General features: G+C 36.1%; 2 protein-coding genes across 2 annotated transcripts; both read right to left on the bottom strand.

Annotated features, from left to right (window-relative positions):
- Nucleotides 1–11521: 11521 nt before the first annotated feature.
- On the bottom strand, nt 11522–19130 carry LOC149185002 (leucine-rich repeat receptor protein kinase HPCA1-like). The gene is made up of 17 exons (XM_089419033.1): nt 19065–19130; nt 17163–17237; nt 17009–17080; nt 16783–16926; nt 16611–16685; nt 16444–16515; nt 16282–16353; nt 16117–16185; nt 15960–16034; nt 15726–15797; nt 15491–15625; nt 14738–15228; nt 14481–14627; nt 14248–14390; nt 12909–13131; nt 12582–12820; nt 11522–12265 (listed from the first exon to the last, which is right to left on the bottom strand). The coding sequence occupies exons 1-17, from the start codon at nt 19121–19123 to the stop codon at nt 11783–11785; spliced, it is 2646 nt and encodes an 881-aa protein (XP_089275159.1). The 5' UTR covers nt 19124–19130; the 3' UTR covers nt 11522–11782.
- Nucleotides 19131–19176: 46 nt separating this feature from the next.
- On the bottom strand, nt 19177–19642 carry LOC149185001 (leucine-rich repeat receptor protein kinase HPCA1-like). The gene is made up of 3 exons (XM_089415518.1): nt 19512–19642; nt 19281–19401; nt 19177–19183 (listed from the first exon to the last, which is right to left on the bottom strand). Exons 1-3 carry the CDS (start codon nt 19609–19611, stop codon nt 19177–19179), a joined length of 228 nt encoding a protein of 75 aa, XP_089271644.1. The 5' UTR covers nt 19612–19642.
- Nucleotides 19643–20140: the final 498 nt, after the last annotated feature.

Raw genomic sequence — 20140 nt, 5'->3', positions numbered from 1 at the left:
TTCTAGCTATTCCATTCTTGCCTTATGCTAGCAATTTTTGTAGTAGTGTGGTTCTTCACATCCCTTGCATTGTAACAGTGGTTTTGATTGTTGATCATTACTAAATTTATTAGTTCCTTCTGACTGTCTACGTTCTGAATAAGTAATCTTGGCTTGATTTCTTGCTGGGAATTTACTTAAAGGATTTTTCTGTAGATTTCTGCTATTAGAAAATTTTGGATGTCTATTTGAAATCAAACTTATACCTTTCTTGTTTAACCCTCCTTTAGCTCCTTCATTTTTCTGTTTCATCTGATGATAACAGATGCAGGCCTTCCATACTGCATCGTCCATTGTTTTGGGGTAGTCAAACTCAAGTTTTTCCTTCATAAAATTGGGTAAGCTACTGATGAAATGTTGGATTTTAGCCTTTTCTTCTTGCATATAAGGCACATAGTGCAGCAGGGAACTAAACCTAGCCACATATTCATCCATGGTTAAGGTTCCCAACCTTAACTCGTGGAATTCCTTGGCTTTTTCATCATAGTAATGTTCAGTTAAATACTTGTCTTTAAAATGCTTTTGGAAGTCATTCCAGGTAACCTACTCCTCATCAATCTTTCTAACTAATTTAATATATTCTCACCAAAGAGTAGCCTTTCCTCTTAGCTCATACATTACCAATCGACCTTTCAATTTATCCGTGTATTGGTAAATTTCAAATTATTTTCTCATATCAATGAATCAAGCTTCCACTGCCTCCTCGGATTCACCTTCAAAAAGTGAGGGTTTAATCTTTTTAAATTCTCCCTGCAATTCATACTTCTGTCTCTTTGTCTTGCATTGGTCGGAGACATTTTTCGAGTGCCCTTCTTCATCTTCTCCATGTTTTTCGGCTAATTCTACATTTTCCTCTCCGTGCTAAGTTGTTGGGGTTTTCTCTCTATTTTCAGCACTCGAGTCTGGGTGTCATTGGTTATGCCGATTCGACAGACTTCCTAGGATCTTCTCCTATTCTAGGCGAAGTCTTTCATTGTCAGTTCTTAAATTGGTCATCTTTGCATGAAGCTGTTGCACAGTTTCAAGTAAGACTGTGTTAGATTCACAAGATTCCTCGCCCAGTTAAATCCAAATATCAAGATTAGCATTCACATAGTTTGTTCCTGGCAAATTGGGTGGTCCTGGGCTCCTCTGCATCTTGCCCCTTTTTGTGTGGAGGAAATCTCTCTCTCTCTCTCTCTATGTTCACATACAGATTCACTTAGTTAAATTACAGAGATCACTTCCATTGTTTCCATGTATATAATTTTGTTGAAATAATAACTTCAACTGCAGGTTTATTTGATTTGCGATGCGATCTATCGCATATCGCAAATCGCAAACTCATCCTGTCACCCTCCGTTATGTGCTATGTTTTCTGGCGATTGCGATGGTGCGATGCGATCCGATCGCATATCGCAGATCGCACCATATGTGTGTGCTCCATTTTTGTGTTCTGCCAAAAGCGATTTCTGCGATGCGATCTAAATGAAGTCAACGGTTGAGTACAGGCCTACAGTATGAATTTTACGTGAAGTGAAAGTTACATTTATTGACTGCCAGTAAATGTTAGTAAAACAGTAAATGCAATTTACTGTGGGTTGGTAAGTTTTGGTAAAGATTTTAATTTTATTTCAGCGGGAGTATGGGCACAAGAAAAAGTTGGTAAAACCATTTAATTTTACTGTTTTCTTTTACGAAAGCATGGCAAGTGAAAACGTGAAGTAAGTTTTTCTTGTTGTCATATATATATGTAATATTTTTTTGTGTAATAGAGAAGAGAAAAGAACGCAGCAGCGCGTATGAAAATATACACAGCAGTGTAAATGAGTATTGTAATGCACAGCAGTGCGAAGAAGTAAAAATATAGAACGCAGCAGCGTGTGAATGAAAAAGAAAGGCAGCAGCAGCAAAATAGAATATACAGCAGACACAGTAGTCTGAGTCTTTTGCTTTTGTAAATCCCCCTGTGAGAGAGGAAGAACCATATTTTGTAACAACAGTTTTTATTAATGAATAGAAATTTGTTGGTGTGTGAAAACTCTGTCAGTTGCAAATAATTTTTTTTAAGTTTTCGCTGTGTTAAGATCATGTGTGTTTCAAATAGAGCATCTTTGTTCTCTGTTCTGTGATTTTGTTTTTTGGAATTTTACCAGAAAAATTCCCAACAGTGGTATCAGAGCATTGTTCTCTGGTCATTTGAGTTTGAAATCACCTGAAATTTCCAACAACTGGTATCAGAGCTAATCTAGTCTCTTTGAAGGGTTCAAAGAAGGTGAAGGAAGGATTCTTACTGCAGCAACTTCTCCAGCAGTGTGAAGACTCAGGCAAAAGAATCCAAGTGAGATATTTGAAGCATAGTTAAGAGTGCAAGAATGGCTGGCACCAGCACCCGCAATAGCATGGGTATGCAGCTCCCACTATTTGATGGCAAAAACTACGATTATTGGGCAATAACAATGAAAGCCTTGTTTGCTTCCCAAGACTTATGGGAAATAGTTGAGGATGGTTTTGAACAACCAGCAGATGAAAATGAGTTTAATGCATTAACTCAGGGAGAGAAGGATCTATTAAAGAGCTACAAGAAGAAGGACTCAAAAGCCCTCTTCTTCCTGTATCAAGCAGTGCATGGAAGTGTGTTTCCAAGGTTAGCAGCAGCTAAGACATCCAAAGAAGCATGGCAAACTCTTAAAATAACCTATCAAGGTATGGAGAAAGTGAAGACAACAAAGCTACAGTTGCTGAGGAAAGATTTTGAGAATCTGAACATGAAGGAGTCAGACAATATTGACTCATTCTTCACTCAAGTAATTGGCTTGGTCACACAAATAAGATCTCATGGAGAGATACTTGAAGAAAGGAGGATTGTGGAGAAACTATTGAGGTGCCTACCCTCAAAGTTCCATGTGATTGTCACCACCATAGAAGAGACAAAGGATCTCTCAAACTTTTCAGTTGATGAGCTTCATGCATCACTGATCACACATGAGCAGAGGTTGAGTAGAAGTGAAAACTCATCTCTAGATCAAGCCTTCAAGACCCAGATGTCCTTTGGAAGAGGAAGAGGTCAAGGAAGAGGAAACAAGAGAGGAAGAGGCAGAAGCCAGAACAGAGGTGGAAGGAACAGTCCAACAAATGCTCAAGGAAGAGGCAACGATCCAAATCAGAACCAAGGCCAAGGCAGCAACCAACAAAGTGGACAACATCATGCTCAAGGACAAAGGTATGAAAAATCCAATGTCCAATGTTATTATTGTAAAAAATATGGGCATTATGCCAGTGAATGTAGGAAGAAGCAGCATGATGTGAATAATAGATCTAATGTAAATATTACTAGAGAAAATGTCAGCCAAGATAATGTGTTGTTAGCTTGTAACATGGCTGAAACAAATAGTGAAGACATATGGTTTCTAGACTCTGGTTGCAGTAACCATATGACAGGAAACATAGCCCTGTTTTTTGCTTTAGATCAAAGTGTGAAGTCACAAGTCACACTTGGGACTGATAGAAAAATTTCTGTTATGGGTAAAGGGGAAGTTAAAATATTTACAAAGCAAGGTGAAAGGAAAACCATAGCAGATATCTATTATGTCCCTGGAATGAGATGTAACCTCTTGAGTATTGGACAACTTGTTCAAAAAGGTTACAATGTTTTCTTTGAAAATGATGTATGCACCATCATGGATAGAGCACCCAGCAAGCGATGCATTGCTGAAGTGAGGATGACGAGGAACATGATGTTCCCTCTCAGAATAAGAGTAGAATTGAAAAACAAAGAAGTGATTGCAGTAGTTTCCCAAGAGGCTCTCCAAAGTGTGCCAAAGGATGAAAATTGGTTGTGGCACTTGAGATTTGGACATCTCAACTTTGGAGGTCTTAACTTGTTGAGCAAAAAAGGGATGGTAAGAGGATTACCATTGATAGAGAAACCTGACAGCCTTTGTGAAGGCTGCATATTGGGAAAACAACACAGAGAAAGTTTTCCTTCAGGGAAAAGCATAAGGGCAAAAGCACCCTTAGAGATTGTCCACTCGGACTTATGTGGACCGATGAAAACCCCATCGTTAGCAGGCAGCCAATATTTTCTAACATTCATTGATGATTTTACAAGAAAGACTTGGGTTTATTTCTTGAAGAACAAATCGAAAGTGTTTGAAAAATTCTGAAATTTCAAAGCACTTGTGGAAAATCAAAGTGGGCTGCACATCAAAGTTTTGAGAACTGGCAGAGGAGGTGAGTATATCTCCAAAGAATTTCTATGGTTTTGTAGAGAAAATGGAATTCACAAGCAATTTACAGCAAGGTACACCCCACAGCAAAATGGAGTTGCTGAAAGGAAAAACAGGACCATTATGGATATGGCAAGGAGCATGTTGAAGGCAAAGCATTTGCCAAATGATTATTGGGCTGAAGCCGTAAACTGTGCAATATATATTTTGAATAGGTGTCCTACAAAAGCTGTGATGAACAAAGTGCCTGAAGAGGCATGAAGTGGGACAAAGCAAGGAGTCACCCACATGAAATTTTTTGGATGTGTGGCCTATGCACACATTCCTGATCAGCTAAGGAGGAAGTTGGACAGAAAAGGGGAGAAATGTATCTTCATTGGATACAGTGAGGAATCCAAAGCTTACAGGTTGTATATCCCACCTACTAAGAAATTCTTTGTGAGTAGAGATGTTCAGTTTATTGAGGAGGAAGCTTGGGATGGAAGCATAGAGAAAACAGTTAATGTTAAAAACTATTTGTCTCATGATGAATATGATGAGGAGATGGAAGAAATACGTCCCCAAACAGCAGCGCCAACACAAGGACAGCAAGGAACACCTTTGAGGAGAAATGAGAGTGCTTCTCCAAGCACACCACAAGGAGGAAATTCAAGTGCATCTTCAAGCACTTGCACACCAAGTGAAAGAGGTAAGAAATTCAGAAATTTGAGTGACATTTATAATGAAGGAATGAATTCTTTGTTTGCATTATATTGTCATGTTGATGACCCTATTCATTTCGAAGATGCTATTAAAGATAAGAAATGGATAGAAGCTATGGATGAGGAGATGAATGCCATAGAAAGAAACAAGACATGGGATTTGGTTGAGCTACCAAAAGGTAAAGAAGTTATTGGAGTTAAATGGGTCTATAAGACCAAGTGCAATGCTGAAGGCAAAATTGAAAGACACAAGGCAAGGCTAGTTGTCAAGGGATACAAGCAGCAGTATGGGAGAGATTATGAGGAGACTTTCGCTCCGGTTGCAAGAATGGAAACCGTGAGAGCAGTGCTATCCATAGCAGCATAAAACAAATGGAAAGTCTACCAAATGGATGTGAAGTCGGCATTCCTAAATGGAGTGTTAAAGGTGGAGGTTTACATTGAACAACCTCTAGGCTATGAAAATAAAGGCCAAGAACACAAAGTTTGCAGATTGAAGAAAGCTCTTTATGGGCTGAAGCAAGCGCCAAGAGCACGGTACAGTAGAATAGATTCTTATCTACTGGAAAATGAATTTGACAAATGTGAGGGAGAACCCACCGTCTACATCAAAGAAAAGGATGGTAAGATTTTGATTGTTGTCTTATATGTTGATGATGTGATTTTTACAGGCAATGATGACTACCTCATTGAAAACTTCAAATCAGTCATGAAAGAAGAATTTGAGATGACTGACATGGGTTTGTTGAGATACTTCTTAGGAATAGAAGTAGATCAAAATGAAAATGGAATTTTTATCTCTCAAGCAAGATATGTAAATGAAGTGTTGAGCAGATTTAATATGCAAGAGTGCAAAGCAGCAATCACTCCCACGGTAATGGGATTAAAACTCAGCAAAGAGGACAACAGGAAGGATTTTAATCCTAGCTTGTATAAGAGCATAGTTGGCAGCCTTATGTATTTAACTGCAACTAGGCCTGACATAATGTTTGCTGTTAGTTTGATTTCCATATTCATGGAGAGGCCAAAAGAGGCTCATTGGCAGGCAGCAAAAAGAATTCTGAGGTATGTCAAAGGTACAAAAAGATTTGGCATTTTGTATACTTTTTCAGAAAATTCAGATTTGGTTGGCTACACCGATAGCGATTAGGCTGGAAGTGGAGATGATCAGAAAAGCACATCCGGTTACGTTTTTCACATGGGTTCAGGAGCCATTTCATGGGCTTCCAAGAAACAACCCATTGTGGCATTGTCTACAGCAGAAGCAGAGTACATGGCAGCTACAGCAGCAGCGTGTCAAGCAGTTTGGATGAGGACACTGTTAAGAAGCCTATGCCAAGAGCAGGTAACAGCAACGGTGATTTTTTGTGACAATAGCTCAGCTATTGCGTTGTCCAAGAATTCTGTGTTTCACAAGTGAACGAAACACATTGATACAAGGTTTCACTACATTAGAGAATTGGTGAACAATGGAGAAATTGTTTTACAACATTGCTGCACTCAAGAACAGGTTGCGGACATTTTGACCAAGCCTTTGGGACAGAAAAGTTTTGAGTATTTGAGGAAATGTCTGGGTATGATTGATAACCCAGCAGTTGAAATTAAAGGGGAGTGTTGAAATAATAACTTCAACTGCAAGTTTATTTGATTTGTGATGCGATCTATCGCATATCGCAAATCGCAAACTCATCCTGTCACCCTCCGTTATGTGATGTGTTTTCTGGCGATTGCGATGGTGCGATGCGATCTGATCGCATATCGCAGATCGCACCATATGTGTGTGCTCCATTTTTGTGTTCTGCCAAAAGCGATTTCTGTGATGCGATCTAAATGAAGTCAATGGTTGAGTACAGGCCTGCAGCATGAATTTTACGTGAAGTGAAAGTTACATTTATTGACTGCCAGTAAATGTCAGTAAAATAGTAAATGCAATTTACTGTGGGTTGGTAAGTTTTGGTAAAGATTCTAATTTTATTTCAGCGGGAGTATGGTCACAAGAAAAAGTTGGTAAAACCATTTAATTTTACTGTTTTCTTTTACGGAAGCATGGCAAGTGAAAACGTGAAGTAAGTTTTTCTTGTTGTCATATATATGTGTAATATTTTTTTGTGTAATAGAGAAGAGAAAAGAACGCAGCAGCGCATATGAAAATATACACAGTAGTGTAAATGAGTATTGTAATGCACAACAGTGCGAAGAAGTAAAAATATAGAACGCAGCAGCGCGTGAATGAAAAAGAAAGGCAGCAGCAGCAAAATAGAATATACAGCAGACACAGCAGTCTGAGTCTTTTGTTTTTGTAAATCCCTCTGTGAGAGAGGAAGAACCATATTTTGTAACAGCAGTTTTTATTAATGAATAGAAATTTGTTGGTGTGTGAAAACTCTGTCAGCTGCAAATAATTTTTTTTTAAGTTTCCGCTGTGTTAAGATCCTGTGTGTTTCAAACAGAGCATTGTTCTCTGTTCTGTGATTTTGTTTTTTGGAATTTTACCAGAAAAATTCCCAATAGTGGTATCAGAGCGTTGTTCTCTGGTCTTTTGAGTTTAAAATCACCTGAAATTTCCAACAAATTTCCCCCAAGAGTCTCAATGTTCAAACCTGAGGCTCTGATACTCTTTGTAACATCCATTAACCATATTACATAAAAATAATATAAAAATAAAATAAAAAAGTATCATTACCCATTAATTTATACATTAATTCAAACCTTAACTTATAAATATGAATCTCTCTCTCTCTCTCTCTCTCTCTCTCTCCCTCTCTAGATATATATCTATATATATATATATATATATATATATATATATATATATATATATTGGCCACGTAGGTGGGTGAAATTACAAGGCATACCTAGTTAATTAATTTCGGCATTATTGCCCACAGTTGGCTCTACCATATCGTGAGGACTCATATGATCCTCCATGAGGCAAATGGACTATTGCTCACCTTGGAATTTAATTTTGATTGTACACAAATCCACGTGGCTTGATCTCTGGTGATTATGTGGTTCGAAGCTATCCTTCGTTATGCTCCGACTGCGACAGGTGGTGTGCGTCTAGTCCATCGATCACATCAATGCCATCCGACGGTGATGAGGGCTCCAGGACTATCCATCTACCCAACACCCTGTTTCTTTCCTGTACATAGCTCATTTGCATTCCATGGTTGAGGGTTTTTGTTGCTCTGCGACCTTTCGCTCCTGGTTTCTCTATGGGTATCTTGTCTCAACCTCCAATCCCTATGGCTTCGCCTGTTCAACTATCGTGGGGAGGTAATTTCAAACCCTTGCTGCCTGCAGACCTAGTTCTTTGCTCAGGTCATACTCTGTTTTTATTGAGAGTTGTTTCAGCGCTTGGGATTAATGCATCCCTTTGCTGTTCAGGTTTGGCATCTAGCCCTTCAGGTGCTACGAGGAGTGGTGGTCATCCTCAATGGTATGAACCAAGTAAGCCTTTAATGTTGAAAAGGCTCTACAGTTGTTTATGTTTCTACATTCCTTAGGTTTTTCTAACCATAGAAGGGATGTGATACATAGTTGGACAACCCTCGGGTGTGGCTTACCGAACTCAGGTAAGGTTGGCTTGTTCCAATATCTCACAGAGGTAATACAAGAATGATTCAGGTTCTTCGTCCTTCTACTAATGTTTGCCAATGCTTTTGCATGTATGCTGCTATTTTAATAGGGATGCCTTATGGTTAATCCGTTGGGTTTTCGATGGTCATGCCTTCTCACAACTCTGCAACTGGTACAGGTTCGATCTCATCTTCCCGACTTCTCTTGGTTAATATGATGCGGTTTAGGTGACTAATGAATTTGAAAAGCGCATAAAGGACTATGTTTATTGATGTTGCACCCGAAGTTTTTCTAGTGAATGATATGTTTAGACCACTGGATATAAATTCCAGTTTTGGAATGTAATTATTTCTTTGTTTTAAGTCTGTAACCCTTTGGGAGAGACATAGAAGGGTCTCTCGGCCTTAACTTGGCCTTTTGACAAGAACTCTATTTCTTATTAAGTTATGAATCTGGGTTTATATGATATTTTTACACAGTCGTGTGTGTGTATATATATATCTTTAAAGGTTTTTTTTGATATCAGTCTATTGAAAGAATGGTATGTGTTTTCGTATTTTGGTTATGTCAATTGTGTTTAACTTGAAACACTTTATCTGCTTCAATTTTGGTTGACACACCTCTGCGAGAGGGTTGTTATTGTTGAGAATCGTTCTACTTTTTCCTTATAACGTTGTTTGTATTATAGCAGTAACCTCATGAATCGATATTTCTTGGTTGAAACTAGAATTCAACTTAGGGTTTCATTATACCTTCTATCAATTTCTAAGGGTTTGGTCTGTTCTTGTCAAATGACCTCTTTCGTCCGTCTCTAGCTTGCAGAGGAGGTAGATAAGTTGACATGAGGACAAAATTTAGTTAACGTTGATATATGAGAGATTATACATATATTTTGATTGGTCCAAAGTTAATAAATGTGAGATTTCATTATCAATTTGTTCTTTATACTTTTCCGCATATTTATATATATAATCTTGACAGGAAATGCTGAGTACTAGAGGTTTCATGCTTGTTGTTTGTTGACATTTCTGAGTACTAATTCATATTTCTCTCTACATATTACTGATTTTATTATTGTATCTTTATCACTGAATATGAGTATTTTACTAAAGCATCTTTATGGCTGAATATGATTGTTTTACTAATGCATCTTTATCACTGAATATGGTTTTTTTTACTAATGCATCTTTATCACTGAATATGATTATTTTACTGATGCATATTTATCACTGAATATGATTGTTTTGCTAATGCATCTTTATCACTGAATACGATTGTTTTGCTAATGCATCTTTATCACTAAATATGATTGTTTAATCATACTCCTAGAAACAAATAATTTCTCACTACGTAACACCATCCTGTAAATATAGACTAGAATACTTATTTGTTCCAAACTTGTAAATGGGTCAACCCAGCTTCGTCTGGAAAGTCTATCCTAAAAGCCTCGAGCATGGTGATTATGTCTTGTCTCTCCCTCGAGCACTTTCTCTGTTCCACGCCTCGATTTTATCCAGTTACAACTAGCACCTTGGGCCTTAGGACTCCACGGTCCAGCCTCAAGTCTTGCACTCAGATGACTATCAATGAGTAACCTCCCATTGGTCTCTGTCTCCTAACTCCATGATTGCTTCTCTTCACCCTTCTCTCCTTTTTCAGGAGAGAGGTGTAATTGTTTCTCTATTAACTATATCTTTTAATTAAGACAAACAATTATATTATATTAACATGTCCAAATTCCTAATTAATGATAATTAAGTAATCACTTGTTATCTGGCTTCCAATCTCAATCAATATCACAATATAAAATAAATACAATAAATCATACAACCAAATTTAATAACCATAATAAATCTTCCCTAAAACCTAGAGTGTTAAACTAAACAAATGTAAAGAAAATATATAAATAAAATACAATACAATCAACAAACAAATCGAAGGAGAATATATAAATAAACTACAATACAATCAACATCCACTTCTTAAAAATATTATCTATATCCCTATGGATATGCAATTCCAACCTCCTCCCATTACCTAACTTGCTTTTGGAGTCACTTGCGTGAGTTCATATCATAATTGTAATAACTTAACCATAAATAGTATTTTAATGGTGAGAGAGTATAAGCTAGATGTATACTTTTTTTTGGAAATTAACATAATATTTAATGAACATACTAATACCACATGCCCAAAAAACCATAACTCATATTCATTTTATATATGTTCATGTGACATTCTTTTCAATTAATCAATTAATTAAAATGTTAAAAAGATAAATCTCAACTATTATGAAAGTTAAATCCTTGACAATTAAATTAAAATTAAAAAAATCTTATTCCAAAATAAATATAACTATTCCCTTAATAAATACCATATTTTAAAATTTAAAACAACCTACATAATAAAATATCATATTTTTAAATTCAAAACAAATAAAAATATATAACAATTAAAAAATTCTGTATTTTTAAATTTAAAACAACCTCCATAATAAGTATCATATTTTTAAATTAAAAACAAAGAAAAATATATAAAATTTAATATCATATTTTTAAATTCAAAACAAAAAATATATATATAAAATTTAATATCATATTTTTAAATTCAAAACAAAAAAAATATACAAAATTTAAAATTTTTAATAATAAGTTAATAATAATTTAAGTTTATAGTCATCTGAAAAAAACTTTTTTCCACCAAAAAAAAAAAAAGCTGGCCAAACAAATAACCCAACTCTATATAAAAATTGCGCTCGAAGAAAAATGATTTCCACTCAGTTATTTAATTACTAAAATTTAAATTCTGCTTGGTATATCAATTTAAGTTCTACTGTATTTAAAATCTAATTAGGTGTCCCCATAGTCCCACTCAAAGTGGGAGGTTCGTAATGAAAAAGATTAACCTCAAATCAACAAAATTAAAATTAATAAACATAACAAACTTAAAATTAAAAACCATAAATTGTAACAGAACTAGCGAGATGCTACGTCCACCTGTCATTCTCCATAAATTAATAAACATAAGAAACTCAAAACTAAAAACCATAAAGTGTAACGAAACTAGAAACTGCTACGTCCACCCGTCATTGTCCATATTTTGGATTCAAATGCATCCTTGATACCACCATTACATTGTTAGATACAGTGAATGGATATACTCATTCTTACGTACGTACTAAAGTCTGAAACCTTCCAAGTGTGGTTGTCATTCTTAACGTCGCGTCCACATAGAAGTGCTTGCAGGGATATAACGTCACTTGGGATCTATGGAGTGGGTCACAGTGTATTCCCCGCTGTAATCAAAGGAACTGGAAGAGATTCCACCTGCATAAACGTACCTAGCATGGTGACTTCCACGCGGAGGAGCAGCTGCTTCAGAATTGTTTTGGTTCGCTGCGTTCAGAGATTCTGCTATGGATTCCAACTCCATCACCACATCCTTCATCATTGGACGATTAGCCGACTCCTCCACGCAGAGCAGCGATAACCCTACTAAGCTTTGAAGAAGTGTTTGAGAAATTAGAGAATCTCTGAGAAAGGGGTCGAGTATTTGGCGTCGGACTGCATTTATTCCACCAGTATCCATTGCAGTCTTCAACTCTTGAACCAGATATTTTCCTCGTTCAACTAGGGGTGGCCGAGATGCTAGGAGTTCCATTAATACCACGCCAAAGCTGTATACGTCGCTCTTCTTTGTCAGCAGTTGTGAGTTGACATATTCTGGATCGAGGTAGCCCTGCCCAAGCCATTGATTTTGACATTTGCATAAGCAAAGACTAGTTCAACCCTAAGCTATGTGTATTTTATGGGTGATTCCACCAAAACTTATGATAATAACTGAAGGCATCTATTATTTGATAGGTTGTCAAAATAAACTACATATCTAGAACTGAAAATCATATTAAATGGTGTCCAATGTGCATACATAATTTAGATTAGAAAATAGCTTGCAGGCATCTCAGATATTGTTTACCATACTCAAGTTTTATACAAATGGGCTTCTGCATTTGCAAAAGTGTGGATGATTTAAGTGGGACAATGTTGATACTCACCATGGTCCCTTTGACTTGAGTTGAGACGTGATCTATGATCTCTGCTTCTCCAATAAGTTTGGAGAGTCCGAAATCTGATACCTTGGCATTCAGATTCTCGTCCAGCAAGATGTTGGTCGACTTCACGTCTCTGTGTATAATGGGTGGATCTGCATGGTCGTGAAGATATGCCAGTCCCCTCGCTGCCCCTAATGCGATATTGATCCTCTTGCTCCAATCAAGACGAATTCCAGTTTTACCTGTTAGTTGGACAGACAAATCATTATTTTCAAATCAACGCCACAACTCAGTAAAAGAAACAGAAAATAAGTGTTGGCAGCAAACTACCAGAGAGATTATCTCTAAGGGACCCGTTTGGCATGTATTCATAAACAAGTAATCTGTTCCCTTCCTCAAAACAAAATCCAATCAGTGCCGTCAGATTTTTGTGGTGAACACGAGACAACAATTCTAATTCGTTCTTAAATTCTGAAACACCCTGCTTGGACTCTTTCTTCGCTTGTTTCACGGCCACCATCTCTCTGCCAACGGGCAGAATCCCTTTGTACACCTGAAAGACGACACGGCGTCAAAGATCAGATTGTCAAGATACTCAGAACAACATCTGAAAACTTATCCGAGGGCGGCTTGCTATTTGCTCCTCTTAAATCTGGGATCTGTGAAGTAGCCCTATGTTCTGAAGCCTATATATGGTAGGACAGAGTTTCCTTGTGTTAATATTAAGCATCACACACTAAAGGCAACCAATATGACCAATATAGGGAGCTATTAGTCTATGAATGAGTGGGGCAGTATATACCACTCTTTGGGGCTCTTTGGGGCTGTATATGCTATACTTTGGATTTAATCAAATATACTGTTTCTGCTTATTAATGGATAGCTCTATATATTATTTGTACTAATTCAGCATCATACATTAATTTTATAATTGGTTTAGTAAATAATTTGATTTAGGTTTTTATTTGATTGATTGGTGGAATGGCAAAGGCTGTGGTATGTGGTATAGTAGTTCGGTTAGAGGGAACCATCCAGCCAGTAAGAACAGGGTAAGACAAGACTCGAACTCGTGACCTGCATAATCGCAGGGACTAGACTACTTAACAGATCATCCCCATGAGACCAAACCTCTGCGAGTTGATTTAAGATTTTTTTCATCTTAACTAGAAAATAAAGATTTTCCAATAGAGAAAATAAAAAACGGCTGCCATAGCTTATTGCTTGATGTTTAATATTAAAACAAAACTATGTCAACATTTTTGCCGGACCAAAACATTAAATAACTTTCCACTCTCACCCTCTATACCTGTAGACATTCTTCACAACCAAAATTTTAAATAACTTTCAACCCTCGCTCTCTATATCCTTCACATTGAGTTTAGTACATGATGCTTAATATTTGCAGAAACTAGGTCAACATTCTGCCTGACCAAAACTTTAAATAACTTTCCAGACTCTCCTTCTATAATATGTGTAGAAACTAGGTCAACATTCTGCCGGACGAAAACATTAAATAACTTTCTACCCTCTCCCTCTATATTGTACACATTGTGTTTAGTGAATTTAGTACATGTTGCCTAATATTAACAGAAACTAGTTCTACATTCTTCTGGAACAATCCATTGAATTCTTATTTTCTTGTAAAGTGACACTATAGCAAGTTCTGTACCTTGCCGTAGCCCCCAGAACCAATCTCATTATCCATGGAGAAGTTATTAGTAGCCAGTTTCAGTTCTTGTAGCGAATACACTCTGGTACCTTTCAGTTTTGGAACATCTCCACTATCTCCTCTGCTTGTTGCATCCCAGGAAGCTGAACCCAAAAAAAAATCCTCAGTCCTAACACGAAATTTACATGGTGAAAGATAAAATAAATTACTTGAAAAAAGAAATGATAAATTACCGAACGGATTTGCGGCAAGAACTGCTTGTGCTGCTTTCCTTCTTTGCCGTAATGCGTAAATCGCAAGGGCAATAATGGCAAGGACCAACACTGTGGCACCAACTGCTATTCCAGTAATTGCCCCTGAACTTAAACCCTTCGACCCCTCTGAAATCAGACAACGGGAAACCTCATTTTCAGGTCAAGCAAACGTCTATTAAATAATATAAATGTCCATCGCAAACCGAGAGATAAAGAGGAAAAGTGAAATGTCCCACCGAGTAGAAAGTTGTAAACTGCTGGTTTGAAATAGTAGGGTATAAATCCAGCTGGAGGAATGTACGTTTGATTGCTGAAAGCTAAACCAATCTTTAGGATTTCCGATCGTTGAAAATTCTTCCTCCCGAGCGGTGGGAAAAGCCGTACTTGTATATTCAGCTGCCCGTAGACATCAATCAACATGCAACATATATATACTGACCCCTTTGTCAAGTTTAGTTGGGTCCATAGAGAATTCTCTAGCTTGTGAAATCTGGTAGCATTCGTCAAACTCGAAAAGGAGGGAGATCTGACGACCATGGTGCCCACATACGGCGTTGCACATTGACAAGTCTGAGGATTAACTGCCTGTAAATCCTCAGTGCATGGGGTATAATTTCCACACTGTGCTATATCAGTTTGGTAGGAAACCAATTGAAGATCTTCCGTGTGGCATGCTGGGCCACTTGATATAACTGGGCTTGAAATGCAGACAGGATTACCTTCAAGTCTGCGTTTGAAAACATGAACCATTTAAACCTTAACATAAGAATCTAAATAGATTTAACCATGAACTATGTCACAATTTAGGGTTCTCAAGAAACTGTCATATTGCTTCTGCCATTATCCCCTCTCCTACCATGTCTTCTGTAATGGTTCAAATTGTCAGTTTCAACTTCAATGAAAAAAGTTGCACGCCATCCTAATACCATACAGCACAGAAAAAGAAATCAAAATCTATTAGCTTAGAGGATTATTAAGAAATTTCTTACAGCAAAGTTTTGTTATAGCTTATTCCAAGGGAGATGCCCATGATGTTGTTGTATCGAAGGTCTATCCATTCGAGCTGCTGGCTGACATTGGATTCTATTCCCAGAGATCCGTCAATAGAATTATTTGAGAGAATCCTGCGCCATTCAAAAACAAGGATTACTAACTCTTCATGTCAGATCTTTAGCGTCATTTTAATATTGGCAGCACGGCAGAGAAAATAGTGAATACACTCACACTGTCTCAAGTTGTTGCAAGCTAAAGACTTCAGAAGGAAGTTGCCCATTCAAGCTACTGTGTTCCATCATACTATTGAACAAGGAAAAAGGGATAGAAAAACCAATTAGTTTGACAAATAACAAAATACGAATTTAAACCCTTGTTGACCATTGATCAGAAAGGCCATAACTGGCCATATCTTTGTATCGTAGTTTTTTAATTGCTAGTAAACATCAAGTCCCTTGAACTTACATAGTGGTCAATGATCCTAAAACAGATAACCAGGCTGGTACATTGGATACCTCGAATGGGTTATTACTTAGGTCCCTGACAATTACAAATATTATTTTGTAAATCTCCAGTTGATAAAATGATTGGTTTAATTAGCTAATTTGAACCTTCTACTTACAGGTACAGAAGGCTGTTTAATCCGGATAAGTCAGGAATAGAACCGTTGAGTTTATTATTTGATAGACGCCTAGCAAAATGCACAGAATCATGAGTACATATTTTTCCTTAATACAAAGCTATAAAACCTATGAACAGTCCAAATACAGTCCACAGTTGAACTTACAATTGAGTAAGTTCTCCTAGTTGTCCGATGCTGGACGGTATTTGACCTTCAAAAGAGTTTCCATCAAACTTCCTGTCAATCATGACAAGATTTCGATGGTCACATGTTTTGATATTTAAAACTGAATAAACTAAAAAGGATTGGATCGTATCCGAGACTCACAAGATGTCCAAGGTTGAGACATTTCCAAGAGTAGAGGGAATCTCCCCGCTAAACGAATTGCCATCGAACAGGCTTTGCATAATAATGATGGAACTACTGATCAGCTTCTAATTTGAATGATATAGTTTCATGTGAATTGAATTGAATTAAACCGTTATGGTACTTACACATGTTTTAGGGTCATATTTTCATGGAAAATCTGTGGTGGAATCGGTTCACTGAATTGATTTTGACTAAAGTGGCTTGAACGGCCAACGACAATACCGCCAATGAGTTAGTTCACGTTTCAGTATATACCATGCATATAAGCCACGCTCGCAAATATAAAATAATACTCACAAGTGACCGCAACTAACAAGCCCCTTCAGCTCTACTGGAAGTTGTCCGCCAATGGAATTGTTGGTAATGTCGAACCAGTAGAGTTTGGTAAGATTACCTAAAGCAGGAGGAATATTTCCGCTTAAACGGTTCGAATTCACGTCCCTATCAACGACAATGACGGTTCAGGAGCTCATACTGTGTACTTGTCTTCTTGTTCATAAAATTGAGCGTTTGATTTACTTACAGAGTAACGAGCTCTCGCAGGTTGCCCAGCTCTGGTGGAATGCGCCCAGTAAAGCTACAGCCTAGCAAAATCCTAAAAAAGAGGTAGATATTAGTCATCAACCAAATACCAACGTTCCAATCATGCGATTATCACAAGGTTTTAAGATGCTTACAATGTCTGAAGTTTTTGCAAATTTCCTAAGGTAGTCGAAATCGGTCCTCCCAAGCCTGGATTGTACGATAAGTCCCTGTAACGAAAGTTCGGTCCAGTCATCCGCATATCGTTTTTTATCAATTTTTTTTCTCTTCTTCGAGACAAAACAGGTTTATATTTACCATTTTTGAGGAAGGTAAATATTAGGCACAATGTACTAAGTTACTGTTTATTTATTTTAACGATTGAATATGAATATGAAAAGGTAGTGAAACAATTATTAATTTAGTGCATGTATTTAATATTTTCTCTCGAAAAAGAAAATATAAATATAAAGAAAAACAATAAAATACTAAAATATTTATTAAAAATTTTGAATTTTGAATTTAATTATTTTTAAATAATTTATGTAAATATTCTGAGAAAAACACTAAAACACCTATAAAAAAATTTCCAGTTTTGAAGTTAATTATTTCTCAGTAAAACTTTAAATTTGTTTTTATAGAATCTTGCAAGAGTGTAGTGTAACTGTGAGTTGAATTTAATTATTTCTCAGTAAAACTTTGAATTTGTTTTTATAGAATTTTGCAAGAGTGTAGTGTAACTGTGAGTTTAGCTCTGAGGAGCTTATGTCTTTTGGATTTTCATGATAATTTTGCAGGGATTTTTCCATTTTTTAAAATTTAAATCTAAATTGTATAATTAAGTATGTAATTAATCTAAGCTGTATAACTATGTATTAAGTTGATATTTGTGTAATTATTAATATGTCTTTCACTTAACTTTGTTACTTTGATAAGTTTTTTTAATTGAATATTGGTAAATTAAAATTTGTTTAATGTAGATTTTTATATTATAATTAGATAGATAATTAATTTAAGTTGTATTATTATATATGTAACTAAGTTAATATGTGTTTTTCGAATTTTGTTATATTGATAAAGTTTTTTTTAATTGAATGTTGGTAAATTAAAATTTATTTAATGTAGATTTTTATATTATAATTAGATAGGTAACTAATTTAAGTTGTATAATTATGTATGTAACTAAATTGATATGTGTAATTAAGTTGATAGAGATTTTCACTAAATTTTGTTATTTTCATAAGGTTTTTTATTTATTAAATATTAATAAATTAAAAAAATTTAATGTAGATTTTTATATTATAATTTTATATATTTTTTTTTGAATCATGAAATTTATAATTTAATTATTTTGTATTTTTAAATTCCTATTTTAGTTACTGTTAATAGCCATAGCCATGATTACTGCCTATGAACTTGCCCACTAAGCACTCATTAAGACGAGTTTGAAGTCTTCGCTCACTGGAATGCAAAAAAACGCCAATCACAACTTGCACGGCATCAATTCGACCACGCATAGGTTGCTGTGGCGAATCCTGTGAAGGAATCTGGTGAGCACTGACTGTATTGCCAAAACCTATCGACATTCACCAGCTGTGAATCACATCACAAGGCTGTGCAAGTTTACACTTACTAGAAGAAATTTTCAGTTAGATGTGACGCACATCTAACTGACTTTATATATGGGTAAATTTTGACATCAATATTGACTTTACTCACTAGGTGGATTTATAAGAGTTTTTCACCTACATCTAAGTGGCTTTATAGGTATTGTAAATTGTGACATCAGTGTTGACTTTACTCCATGGATGGTTGCACGAAATTTTCAATCTACACAACTAGCGTTACCCACATCTTTGGGTTCTGTCAAAGACACTGATAATTTTCATAAGAATTTATACAAGCTAACGTAGCTCCTTTGGTAATAGTTTGTATCTAAACTGAATATAAATTTAGTATAAGCCTATCAAAACAGGGATTTGATATCTACCCTAATACGTAATTTAAATTTTACATGGGGCTTGTTGGTAATGTTGCAATGGTTTTATTCGACTTACAGATATTGTAAAGCTGAAAGATATCCAATTTCAAGGGGCATCGGTCCTGTGAGATTCATTGAAGACAAAAACCTGTAACAATTTTCCGATGCAATAATTCCGTTAGATAGAATTAAAAACTCATCGAGAAAGTTCCAAAAATGGCATACATATCCAATTAGATGATAAGATAGTCTTAATATGATATGAAACCAAGGTGCACATGAGAAGACTTGCAGTGAAGTTATTTGGGAACCGGTGCAGGAAACGCCATCCCAGACCGAACCGCAAGGGTCTTGGCCTTTCCATGTCGGGGGCGTATTTCCCCATTGCAGTCGCACCAGTATCATGTTGTTCACTGAGCACATGAAGCTACGTTATCACCCATTTGCAATATTAACAATTTTTTTTTGCAGAAAATCATTAAATGAAATACAGATTTAATGAATACTCGACAACAGCGCTCACCATCTCCGCTGACTGTGAATCCTGTGGTAATACCAAAGGACGCTGACAGCCAACCTGCGACGAGGAGGAGGAGTGAAACGGAGGTCGAGAGGCGAGACATGGCTGATCCTTCAAACAGAGAACACTAAACAGGAGACATGTCATCAGATATTTTGTAGTCTCATCTCTTTATATATTACACCGAGTTCTTCTCGTCTCGTTATGTCATGAACCGGATAGACCGCCACGCCAACTGACTTGGTCTGAACTGGTTGATGAAATAAGCATGAGATAAGTGGGAGGCAAGGTTGAAATTTATTATTTTACAAATATTAAAATATGGAAATTCATGTAAGATTATTATAAAATTTTGGAAAGTTTTTGGAAAATTTGGATTATATATGTAAAACTTTAAAAATTTTGATAGTGATTAATTTTTTTTTTATCTAAAAAATAACTCCAACATTTTACATTTTGAATTTTTAAGATATTTTTTACTAGATTCTAACCAAATAACTGGATATCTACTTCAACTCCAACCTTTTGAATTTTTAAGATATTTTTGATCAAATTTTAACTAAATAACTTGATATCTACCCTGTAGATCAATTTGTAGCCTCCATAAACGACGCCTTTGTATACAAAATATT

The sequence above is a fragment of the Pinus tabuliformis genome, chromosome 3_2, assembly GCF_031772625.1.
Source record: "Pinus tabuliformis cultivar Carrire ecotype Pingquan chromosome 3_2, CPIR1, whole genome shotgun sequence".
NCBI lineage: Eukaryota > Viridiplantae > Streptophyta > Pinopsida > Pinales > Pinaceae > Pinus > Pinus tabuliformis.
This window is presented reverse-complemented; position numbering and strand designations above follow the sequence as displayed.